The 12,701-nt window shown below is 39.2% G+C and overlaps 1 protein-coding gene across 5 annotated transcripts in view; it reads left to right on the top strand.

Annotated features, from left to right (window-relative positions):
• The window catches only part of chd3 (chromodomain helicase DNA binding protein 3), a 46,816-nt gene that overhangs the window by 24,771 nt on the left and 9,344 nt on the right, over positions 1-12,701 (top strand). For all 5 annotated transcript variants that reach the window (XM_028563980.1, XM_028563982.1, XM_028563978.1 and 2 more), the window contains exons 32-39: positions 1,485-1,683; positions 1,808-1,915; positions 2,012-2,143; positions 3,060-3,168; positions 4,102-4,234; positions 6,991-7,186; positions 9,654-9,817; positions 10,190-10,316. In XM_028563980.1, the coding sequence (XP_028419781.1) occupies positions 1,485-1,683; positions 1,808-1,915; positions 2,012-2,143; positions 3,060-3,168; positions 4,102-4,234; positions 6,991-7,186; positions 9,654-9,817; positions 10,190-10,316 (1,168 nt within the window). The remainder of the gene's footprint in view (positions 1-1,484; positions 1,684-1,807; positions 1,916-2,011; positions 2,144-3,059; positions 3,169-4,101; positions 4,235-6,990; positions 7,187-9,653; positions 9,818-10,189; positions 10,317-12,701) is intronic.

Below are 12,701 nucleotides of genomic sequence, written 5' to 3' on the forward strand. Positions count from 1 at the left end.
GTATTGAAACTGATCCATGATCCTTGGTATGCGATAAATAGGCCCAACACCACAGTATGAGGAACATCCCCATAAAATGATTTTTGCACCATCATGCTTTACTGTCTTCACAGTACTGTGGCTGGAATTCAGTGCATGGGGGTCGTCGGACAAAACTGTCTGCGGCCCCTAGACCCAAAAAGAACAATTTTGCTCTCATCAGTCCACAGAATTCTCCTTTGGCCAGTCAATGTGTCCTTTGGCAAATTTCAACCTATTAAGTACATGTCTTTTTTCAGTAATGGGACTTTGCGGGGGCTTCTAGCTGATAGTTTGCTTCACATAGCCTTCTTCTGATCGTAACAGTTCTCACAGGTAACTTCAAGTCTTCTTTGATTTTCCTGGAGCTGATCATTGGTTGAGCCTTTGTCATTTTGGCTATTCTTCGATCCATTCGATTGGTAGTTGACCGTTTTTTCCCACGTCGTTCAGGCTTTGGATGCCATTTCAAGGCATTTTAAATCATTTTTGGCTGAGCAGCCTATAGTTTTTTGCACTTCTTTATATGTTTTCCCCCCTCCAATCAACTTTTTAATCAAAGTCTGGTGTTCCTCCGAGAAATGACTGGAACGACCCATTTTGCTGAGTATTTCAGTGTGAAATGCACTATAACCAGCTTGCACAACATTTGCTTCCTTCCTTCCTTAAATATGGGCCATAATTGACGCCTGTGTCTTCACAGAATCAATCACCTCACTAAGTGAACACAACTCTGCTATTATTTTGAACATGCCCCTTTCGATTACAGATTCAATTTTACAGAATGAGCAGCATGCATGTCATGACTGTTGAGTCTGTTGGTTTTCTATGACACTACAACACAAAAATGATTTGCCATGTAGAAATATCACATCAAAAATTTGATTTATGAGGTTAGTGATGTTGGACTGCTATTATTCTGAACACAACTGTATGTACCTGTTTTTTGCATGCATTTTTCTCCAATTCCCATAGACTTTACACTAATTCAAACAATTCTCCAATGCATGCCATTGTTTCTTTTAAATGTTTTTCTTCCTTCCAGTCGGTTTTTGTTGACTTTCATACAGCTTGAAAATCCAATCCTACATTTGTATTGCGTGGCAATGAGTGCAGAGTTCAAATAATCCATACTTTCAGTTGAATTATAGCGGCATTTTCACATCATGTAAAAATCAATGGAAACTGCCTGTAAGGTAGAAGAAAAACAAACGACATCTCTACAGCATGCTCTGGAAAATAGTCATCCAAAATGTTAAGTATAGCAAAAAGGCTACAACATACAAATACACTGATGTGGTCTGTTTAAGGAAGTACAAAAAGAATAAGATGTAAACTGAAAGGAATAAAAATGAATAATGATTGAATTGTGTTTTTTCAGGTCTGTAGAAGCTTGGCATTTGAAGATTTTACCACACAACAAAAACGACTCAGTAAGTGATGGCATATTGTGTTACTTTCCATAGCTTTCCTCCACGACAAAAGACACATCCCAAAATGCATCCCCTAATCAAAAAAACGAAGGCAAAGAGGACAGCGACATGAAAAAAGAGGAGAAGAAGGAAACAACTGACACTTCAGCTGCCACAACAGAGGAGAAAAAGGTACAAGAGGAGAGTAAAGAAGAGAAAAAACAAGACACAGAGGTCAAAGAAGAGAAATCAGGTAAAAACAGAAAAGAAACTTGATAGGTCAGTAAGATCAAATCTGACGTGCACAGATGAAGAAGGTTTGTGTGGAGTAATGTTACAAGTCCTTGCTAATTAAATGTTTTTTTCCCCTGCAAAAGGAGAAAAGCTGGGGGAGGAGAAGGAAAAAGATAAGCGGGAAGAGACACTCACAGCAACAGAAACGACAGATGCAAAGGATAAGACCGAGGTGTCTGATGTGAAGAAAGGTATATGCTTCACGGTCTGTGACAGTAAGCTGTCATAAATACACAAGCAAAAATGTATTTGCTAATAGATACCTTTGCCGTCTTACTCAAAAACAGAGGAAGTCAAAGGTGAAAAGGATGCTGGGAAAGAAGTCCGAGCAGCAAGGGAGGATGTGCCCAAGGGTAACGGGAGGCCTCCCATTGAGCGACCTCGCTTTATGTTCAACATCGCAGATGGGGGCTTCACGGGTCAGTACTGATTTACCTGCAGTGGTTGTGGAATAGATCCAGCTGGTCTATGTGGTAGTGTACGTACAGGAGGGCATTTTAGGATTCTACATAGGGTACTTATTGTATGTAACTTTTCCTAACTTCACTGTACTTCTCTTTTCATCTCTTTTAACAATTTTAACCATCTATGTTTACTTCTTCAACATTCATTATGGGCATTTTAGGTGTAACTAGTTATCAGCAGGTTTGCCAATCAGAATGACAATTATTTTGCATAAACTGTGATTAGAAAATTAAAGAAAAAATTACCTTTCCCCCCCATCTCCAGGCACTTCTATTTTATTAACAGTTAAGTTGGATGTATTGGAGCTTTCAGAAAAACCTGAGTTTCCCAGTGACAATTTTGGCTTGGATGTTGACAAGAACGTCAGAAGCTGGTAATTATTGGAACTCAGATATGACATGAACACAACAATAGCCTCTTGTTAAGGTGGAAGTGATAACACCTGGGAAGGGTGCAAGAACTGCATCCCCATTCATTAGATACACAAAGAACTATCAACATGAATCAAAACATAAATGTAATAGCATAGACACTTGCATTTTAAGATTGGGAAGATTTTTTTTTTACTAATGTAAAATTACTAAAGAATCCCTGAAAGCTGAGGAGAGAAAGGTGAAAAGGTGAAAATAACTTAATAGCTAGTCCAAACAAGTGACTAAGCAGTCTAAACAACATCAAAATCCCAACTAAAACAGAAAAACATTCCCCATGCTTTCCAGAGCTTCTGTACAAAAAGCCAAAATGATCTCCACATTGAACACAAACCCAGAAAAACTCTTTGTGCCGTGGAAACACCTGCAGCCAGGTTTCAGCTAGCTAAGCACTTTGAGACCTGCACCATTTTTAGCTTGTGTTGGCTTCACCCCACAGAGCTGCACACTCTCTGGCAGAATGAGGAACGAGCTGCCATCTCCTCGGGGAAGATGAACGAGATCTGGCACCGCCGACACGACTTCTGGTTGCTGGCAGGAATCGTGATGTATCCTTGACGGGAGTTGCCCGAGCGATGACCCCAATGTGTTTATTTTTCTATAAGCCGGCAGAAGCCCAGCGTAATAAGTCAACAAGCCAGCCAGAGCTCGGTAAACAGCAAACTGTGTCTGTGCCAATGTAGTGGGTCATTTAGTTCATGTTGTTCCCTCTATTATGGTAATTAGGCCATGCTGCATGCAGCATTCACATTAGACTGTTTTCATTATTCTACAAGCTAATCATGAGGCCTAGTTAGGCTGAAATAAAAGGGAAGAAATGATTTGTTTCAGAAGCTGCCTGGGGCCTATTTGTGCGAAAATAACTGCAATTTTGTATTTTAAAAAGATTAAATGAATCCCTGTCAAAAAACAATGTTCTGCTTAAAGGAATAGCTCAACATTTTGGGCTCAACATTTGCTTTCTTTAAGGGTCAGATCGATACCACTCATGTCTGTTTCTAAACTTGGCATAAAGTGGAGGCAAGGGAAACAGCTAGCCTGGCTCTGTCCAAAGTTCAAAATAGCCTCCCAAGGATACATATGGTTGTTTTTACATTTGAACTTTTTAGTTGTAATGAGTTACAGCATACAAATTAATGGTCTTTAAAGGTCCTGGTAGGCAGATTTTGTTACCTAGAGGCAGGTTAGCTGTTTCCAGTCTTTATGGTAAGTGAAGCCAACTTGCTGCTGGCTATAACTTTCTATTGAATGGAGTGGCATAGGTCTTCTCGCCTAACTCTTGCAAAGAATGTGAATTAGTGTATTTCCCAAAATGTCAAACTATTTCTACTACTTAATTCCTATGTGCTTCATAACTTTTCCATTGGCGAAATAATCTGAAAACCTTCTGTGTTTAGCTTCACCGTTACTTTTACCACACAGTGTTGCTTCACAATGCCTCTTACCCAAAAGTGTTACGTGACCCTTGACTCTTGTGCCAGTCACGGCTACGCCCGGTGGCAGGACATCCAGAATGACCCCCAGTTCGCCATCGTCAATGAGCCTTTCAAATCACAGGCGAACAAAGGCAACTTCCTGGAGATGAAGAACAAGTTCCTGGCTCGACGCTTCAAGGTAAGACAAGACGTCTACAACTTGACTTTCAGAAGTGGAGACACCAGATTTATTTCTTCTTCCTCCTAAGAAATCCATGTTGCAAAAGTCACCAAAACTTTGCACACAGTTCAGTCCTGTGCCAAACGTATATCAGTCAGAGTCAAAATGTAGCCCCAACAGAGCAGAAACTTGGCCCTGCTTTTACCCAGTAGCATTCTACTTTTTTTTCGTTTACGTTTTTGGCTCTATTGACACCAATCTTTAGGAATTCATCTCCACACTGTCCTCCACAAATGTTCCTTTCAGATTTTCGATTTATCAAAAATTGAGCCCACAGTGCATTAAAACGTTTTACTGCATACAGTAGTGTAAACAAATACGGCAATTTCTTGCAAACTAAATCTTTGATCTTCATAGAAAAGAATTCACAACATTTTAAGGTCACTGGAGATTTGTTTTTTAACAGTGTTTTTATTAATTTTTCATAGCAAATACATTTTTTTAACTGAAATGCTCAGCTCATTAGTTTGTGTCTTAGGTTAACATGCCACTGTGTACTCTGGCATTATGCTGTGGGGATCGGAGACACATAAAATCAGAGATATTTTAATTTTAGAAGATCCTTGGACATACTCAACATGAGAACCCTCGTGAATTTGCCATTTTCCTCCTCTTCCGCTTTTTCTTTTTCCTCCTCAAAATGCTCAGCCCCAACCATAGCTGCATAGCAGCTATAATTTTATCGATTTTTTTTCTGTACTAACAACATAATGATATTTCTTCCAGTACATGTGAAATATAAACCTGTTTCTCTACAAAAACCCATTTTTTCATTAACAAAAGAACCAAACCAAACTCAAACATTAAAAACAAGAACTTTGGGTGCCTGGGTAGCTCACCTGGTAGAGCGCGCGCCCATCTATATAGAGGTTTACTCCTTGACGCAGTGGCCGCTGGTTCAACTCTGACCTGCGGCCCTTTGCTGTATGTCATTCCCCCTCTCTCTCCCCCTTCATGTCTTCAGCTGTCCTGTACAAATAAATTTAAACTATGAAAAGCCATTCAAAGCCAACTTTCAGGACTTGACAGTTTTCAATACTCTGTGCTATAGACACATTTCGGTGCCAGCCTTACTTCTATGCAAACAAACTATTTTAGGAACATTTCACAGTGTCTTCCATCACCTGACTTGTTTGATGGTCGGATGACAGATGCCCCTAGACCCATATTTTGGCTGGATGGTGTTGCTGACCGCTGCATTTCTGGAACAGCTCTCATCCTGTTTTTGAGCGGCTCACATGTTTCAGATCCTGCCCTCAACATCCTCATTTACTGTATCTCTGTTTCTTAAACATTCCTCGTTATCTCTCTTGTTAAATTATTGGAGTTTTTTTGTAAATCTGCCATCAAGAATGCACAAGACAGCACAAAATAAATCTCTTTCACACAAAATGATCCGTAGTATATTTTTAGTTGTAATTGGTTGTGTAACACAATGAAATCTTTTTGCAACACGTTTACAACAAATAACCACTTTTTTTTTTACTGGACAACACACAAACAACTAAATCATTGTATGAATCTCTATTTCCCTTAAAATGCTTGCATTACTGTCACTATGCTAACCAAGAAAGAATATTGGAGCAGTTTTCAGACAGAATATAATAAGAGTAGGTTGCAAACAAAGGGAAGAATCAGACTTATCAGAGCTTTTAAGCCTTGTGTTATCATTTCTGTCTGTTTAAATGAAATGTAAAATAAAAATTAGTTTTGTCAGAAATGTGGGTTTCATCTAAAATTTGTTCATTTACATACATTTTTTTTATATCAGTTAGTGTTTTTGAAGCAGATTCTTTTTTCACCAGGTAGTTCGTGTTGTAAGGGAATTTAGTTTTTTCATTACACGTATTGCTAGATGCATTGATTCATTAAATGTCTTGAATGCAGTGTGCAATAATCTACTTTTCTACAAGATACCAAGCTCTTCTGTGATCACTAACCCTGCATAAGAAATAATTGGTGTATCGCTTTCCTCTTCCTGCTGTTTATACATTTTTTCTTAGCAAGATAGATATTTGACATATTAGTATAAATCACAACAATAAATAAACTACTACGACTACCATTTGAAGTCACTGTTCCATTATTAATTTGACTATTATTGCCACTGTTCATCATATCCCCAACCAGCCCGTCAGACACCGCCTACCAAGAGCCTGGGTCTGTCCGAGGTTTCTTCCCAAGAGGGAGTTTTTCCTCGCCACTGTTGCACTGCTTGCTCTTGAGGGAATTACTGTAATTGCTGGAATTGTTGGGACTTTGTAAATTATAGAGTGTGGTCTAGACCTACTCTATCTGTAAAGTGTCTCGAGATAACTCTTGTTATGATTTGATACTATAAATAAAATTGAATTGAATTGAAATTGAATTAAATAGTGTTTCATAAAGTCACCCTATTTGCTAAAATAAACACGAGTGTTTGGTACAGACCTATGACTGCTCACAGAAACAACTTCTAAAGATCCAAATACTGAAAATGTGTTCCATTTATATTGATATTATATTGATTGATATTATATACATATTTTTTATATTGAAAATATATTATTACATCTTGAACAGTCACGTAACATGTTCTTCCCGGTTTATGGTTGAAAAAGACACATAAAATCTGACCAAACGTTTGCAATGAAATTACAGTACAACTAAAAAAGAGAAGTGAATGATTGTGGTTCACTTCTACTTGACATCAGTATGACCCTCTTGTCCTCCAGCTGTTGGAGCAGGCGCTGGTGATAGAGGAACAGTTGCGACGGGCGGCCTACCTGAACATGACCCAGGACCCCAGCCACCCGGCCATGGCGCTCAATGCGCGCTTTACAGAGGTGGAGTGCCTGGCGGAGTCACACCAGCATCTCAGCAAGGAGTCGCTGGCAGGCAACAAGCCAGCCAACGCTGTCCTGCACAAAGGTAGGGATAATGGGATGACACCAATAATTAGGGTTAAAACCATCAGCGTCGCCAAGTCATTTTTCCGGGATCTCATCCCCGTATGTAATTTTAAATGTAGGCAACACAAAGTTTAGGTGGCAATACTATTGCTAAATTTTATTTAAAGTTCCCGTGACGTTTACGGTCTATGGTTCAGGCTCAAACACACAGAGCTCTGAAGCAGACCTGTGCGTGGCTTTGTGTCCATTCTCTCTGTAAAAAAAAAATAAAAATAAAAGTTGCTGCAGATACGCCATGTATTTCTGCTGTAGTTTCGGTTTTCTGCCTCCGATGTGAAGCAGTGTTCGGCCGCCTCCCTAAACTTTGTGTCATTCAGAGACCAGAGTCTCAAACAGGGCTCTGTGTCTGTCAGAAGCTCTAGAATCTACCATATCAGCAGAGCAATCAAATAATGCACAGCTGACTATGGTGCAGGTAGATTATTTCCTGAAATATTGTGACTATATTTGTAATTCGTAATATTACTTAATTAATTTTTAACTTAATTTTTCTCAAAATATCCCAACTCCTCCAAAGCCAGAGAACACAGATGGGATGAGTTATATTTTGAATGAGCAGAATGTTATGAACATGAGCAGAAATCTTGATGAAACACATCTGAAATATTACACTCCAGGGGTTTATTAATTAATTAAAATGAATTAATGTTTCATTCACATGACCATGACATGCACATTTAAAAGGTTACTTCATCAACAAAAGAGGAGGGAGGAGTAGATCATGTCAACATCTGGGTTGACTCAGCAGATATAACATTACATGAGAAAAGGATCTACAGGAGAATAAATATTTGAAAAGAAATACAGAATGCCTGAGAGACTTAGTGCATTATATTCCATTATGTTTTTATATTTTGAATTGTCACCTATGTTTCCCTTTACATAAATACATGTATTTCCAGCATAAATTGATGCAGAAAAAGTTAGAAATAGGTGCATAAATATTCACCAGAATGCAGGAAATTAAGTGTTTAATGCTCAAAATGTTCTGGGCAGCTGAAATGACATACGCTGGCTATTAACAAGCTGGGCAAGCCGAATGGTTTTGTGATCTGCTCTGCGTGCATTAATTTAAGTTGGTTTAAATGGGTCTGGACATTTAAACAGACACAGGCAGGGAGATTTAGACAAAGTAGTAATAGATAATCACAGGCGTACAATAAAAGAGAGAAACTCATCAACACATCTCTCGGCTGTTGTGCAATCAGTCTTCCTTCCTGCAGAGACCATATCACTCTGCCTGAAGCTGACTTTAGTAAAGCCAAGCAGATAAGCTTACACACTGTTAAGCGATAGCGCCAAACATTTCCTCACTGACTCCCTGGCAAGTCTGTCCATGTTCATATTGTTCTGTTGAAATGATAACCTGCTCAGTGCACTACTGTTCTAGTTTCTGTCTTCTGTTTGTGCATGTAATGATGCTGAACTAAACAAATGCTTAAAACATATTTATCATATTGCAAAGTGACTAGTTTCTTATCGGTGATTAATTTAATGTGGGATGTGATGACAGAGTGTCAAGATAATAAAGGATGGGAAACAAAATCTTTTGTAAAAAATAGAATGGGAAGTGGTCTTTTTTGGAATTATAAAGCCCCAAAAACTTTGTTAAGATGAGAAGATACTATTTATAGTCCCTGTAAAAGATAATATAACTAATAACAACCTTATAAAGAACTAGGAAGATATTTTTTTGAAAGTTTTTTGTGCAGAAGTTGTCAATCCCAACGGTTTCTTGAGTTGAAGTGACCCTGGACACAAATGGAATGGAATAATATAACCCTTTCTTTACTTTCCAGTGTTGTTACTGAAGTAACTAAATACATACCAGCTCCTGATAGGGCTGGGCGATATGGAGAAAATCAAATATCACAATATTTTTGACCAAATACCTCGATATTGATATACCGCAACGATATTGTTGTGTTGGCTATTGGTGCTTTAACAAAAATATTTACACAATGAGATTTTTGATAAATAATCATCAGTAATGTGGATATAATGACTAAGTGGGTAAAGGAAAATAATAGAATATTTACAACAGTCTGGTAAGTTCAGAAAATGATATCACTTTATTGTAATGCAGCCTTTAAAACCAGGAAAAGACAATACTTATGCCATATCCGATATTATATATATATATATATATATATATATATTATATATGATATCCAAAATCTAAGACGATATCTAGTCTCATATCACAATATCGATATAATATCGATATATTGCCCAGCTCTAGCTCCTGAACCTCAACCTTCAGAAGGAAACAGACTATTTTCTGCATTAATCAATAAAGTATCCAAATAAAGTATAAAATGATTAATAAGCGGTGCAAAAGAAGCAGGAAGTAGAAGCTAAAATGTGAAAATATGGTTTAGAAGTGACCACGTAGTAGTTGTTGATGTTTGTTGTTGTCATTGCAGTGTTGAACCAGCTGGAGGAGCTGCTGAGTGACATGAAGGCCGATGTGACCCGGCTACCGGCCACGCTGTCCAGAGTCCCACCTATTGCCGCCCGTCTTCAAATGTCCGAGAGGAGCATCCTCAGCCGACTGGCCAGCAAGGGCACTGAGACGCACACGCCCCCGGTCAGCAGCCTACACACACACGCACACACACACACACACACACACACACACACACACACACACACACACACACACACACACACACACACACACACACACACACACACAAAACATTCACAAGTTGAAACCTGCTCGAGCTGCCTGCATTTAGTGGAAAACTAATAGATGGAGGACTGCCAATAAAAAGACGGGGCCTATTATCTTGTCACCCACCTGTGGATTTTCACTCCACAACCGTTTAGTCAGCTGATTTCTTTTATCATCTTACATAACTTAAAAGTGTTTTGTCTTATTTATCTTATTGTTATACCCTCTATTTTCATAAATCACAACCTACATGCGTAAAAAGAAAACGTGTCTTCCTCTGTGCAGCCCATACCTCCAGGACCCTACGCAACCCCTCACAACTACGGAGCCCACTTCACCCCCGCCCCCCCGAGCGCCCTATACATGGGAGGGGTCAACTACAGTCAGATGCCGCCCGGATCCTTCATATCAGGTCAGTGTTTGAAGCTCCGTTGACATCCTTTACTGCTGTCAATAATGGCTTGGCCAGGATTATAAAGTTCGCTCAAACCCAGAAAAATTCAGATCTCAAGGTTTACAAATATATGACATATGATTGGATTACAGGGGAATATGTTTTTTTAAATGGTGCCCCAATAATCTGGACTTTTTATGTAAAGGTGCAGCACTTTGTGTTTTGATATCTCGGTGTGCGGGAAAATGTTTGATTTTACTTTGAAACTTCTGAAGGGGTCACGTGAGAGTCATTTCAGTCTTCACCTGCCAGGTGCTCTGTGTGTGTGTGTGCCTGTGTGAGAGAGAGAGAGAGAGAGAGAGAGAGAGAGAGAGAGAGAGAGAGAGAGAGAGAGAGGATGTGTTCCAGTCAGTAAGATCAGAAGGTATTAAGGCATCCATAATTATAGGATTCAAGATAATTTACACAAGCACACCAGTTTGACAGTTGGCAAGCTGGCAGTTTAAGCCAGATTTCTGCTTCCTTGCGGAGGTGAAGGGTTCCCATGTATATCCCTGTGTGTCTTCTACCTGGTGGTAGAAGATAATTATGGGAAGATTTGGACAGGAAATGGCTTTACTAGATCAAGCAGAAAATACTAATTGAACAAAGTAAATATGTTTAAAAGGGCACTCCACCAGTCTTACACGACACTCTTAATGAGAGGAGTACTGCTCGGCCTGTGAAAACTGTTGTGTAATGTTTTCTGCGGCTCTTGAGGGGAAAATAATACTGATGATGTCATATTCTTTTTAATGCCTCTTTTGCAAGTCTCACAACTTTGTGGAAATGAAATTCTAAAGCAGTGTAGTGCACCTTTAGGTTCAGTTTATGTTAGATGATTTCAGCAAGGAGGACTGCACAAAATGACTTTACTAGATCACAAAATATTTTGTATCTAACATTACTGAAAGGAGACAGGTAATACCTTGGTTTTGTTGTACAATTTCTTTTTTATCATCGACAATCTCTAGCAGGATCAGAAATCTATAAGAGAAAACAAGCAGACCAAGCTCCCTAATCACAGTTCTTGTGGTTTCTGTAACCTCAGTGTACAGTGTCGTGCACATCAGCTCCAGCAGAGCTACAGAGCCTCCATGACACCCTGACAGAGACGCACAAATCCAGCTTCAGAGATCTGGGCTTGATTACTTGGCAACTTGCACTGATGATGGACAAAACCAGTCCAAAATGTTGCTTCTATTTAAAGATATCTGAGGAATTTCATCTTTATATGGTTATGTTGTTGCGGAAAACAACATTCAGTTAGGAGAATCAAATTTACTGACTCTGGGAAATGTCTATGCACCATAGTTTTGTGGTCGAGTGAAGTTATTTAACTCTTAAATTTCAATTGAATCCTTAAATATGTTGAGCAAAGAACTACCTGATGGCTTCTAATGCAGCACTGTTTTAAGCACTTTGAGTAGACACTTTATCTCCCTGAGCAGCTTAAGTTGTGAAACCTGCAAAAATCCAGAAAGGAGTCCATATTGGAAAAACACATCTGTGGCAGACTTTCTGATGTGGCTGCCAGATAGACACCTGAAATAGACATTACCAAAATCAAACACAAAAGTGCTGCACTGCTATATTAAGGCATTTTCATCTCTTAACATGTCCAACCTCAAAACCAATACTCAGCAGTAACAACACATTGTGCAACAATAAAGCACAGTCTGGAGTGCTATCAAACCTGTCTGAGGAGTATTTTCTCTTTCAAGCATCTTTATTTTCTCTTGTGAAGTCCTGTTGTGGCCTTCATTACTTACTGAGTTAAAAGATTTAGAAAGTCATAAAAAGAAAGAATCTGTTCTGTTTTGGCCTCTTGTCCAACTCTTCTTGCCTGCAGTCTGTCAGAGCGCAATGGCAGTTAGTGAATTTATTTTCTCGTAATTAGTTTGGTAACAGCATATGCTCACCAGACGCAGTCTCCGCTCTGCATGTGTATTTGTGTTCGGAGATGTTTAGATAGCAGCGATGTGGCAGAGATAACTAGTAAAACCTGATATTCCCCAATAGCTTTGCCCTAAAAACCACAACACCCAGCTCTCTCAGTGCTGGGCCTGCCTTTCACTCAGTGTATCTTGATTTATGTAATTGTAGACTGAGACATCTGTCAAAAGCATTGCATTTTAGAGAGCCAGGGCCTATCTCTGAAAATGTCATTATGCTCTGTGTCTGGCCATACCAAGAAAACATTTGGACTTTGTACCAAGGTATTTTGAGAGGGACAGAAACCACAGAAGGAGTTTGGTTGTGTAAACGTCGTGTTGTGACTTGTGAACCGGTGGAGGGCTGGGCCCAGCGCTGGCTGTTCAGAAATAGTCGTTCGCGAGTTGTGTTCTCCGTGGGTTTTGCTTG

Source organism: Perca flavescens, chromosome 19, assembly GCF_004354835.1.
Source record: "Perca flavescens isolate YP-PL-M2 chromosome 19, PFLA_1.0, whole genome shotgun sequence".
NCBI classification, from domain to species: Eukaryota; Metazoa; Chordata; class Actinopteri; order Perciformes; family Percidae; genus Perca; species Perca flavescens.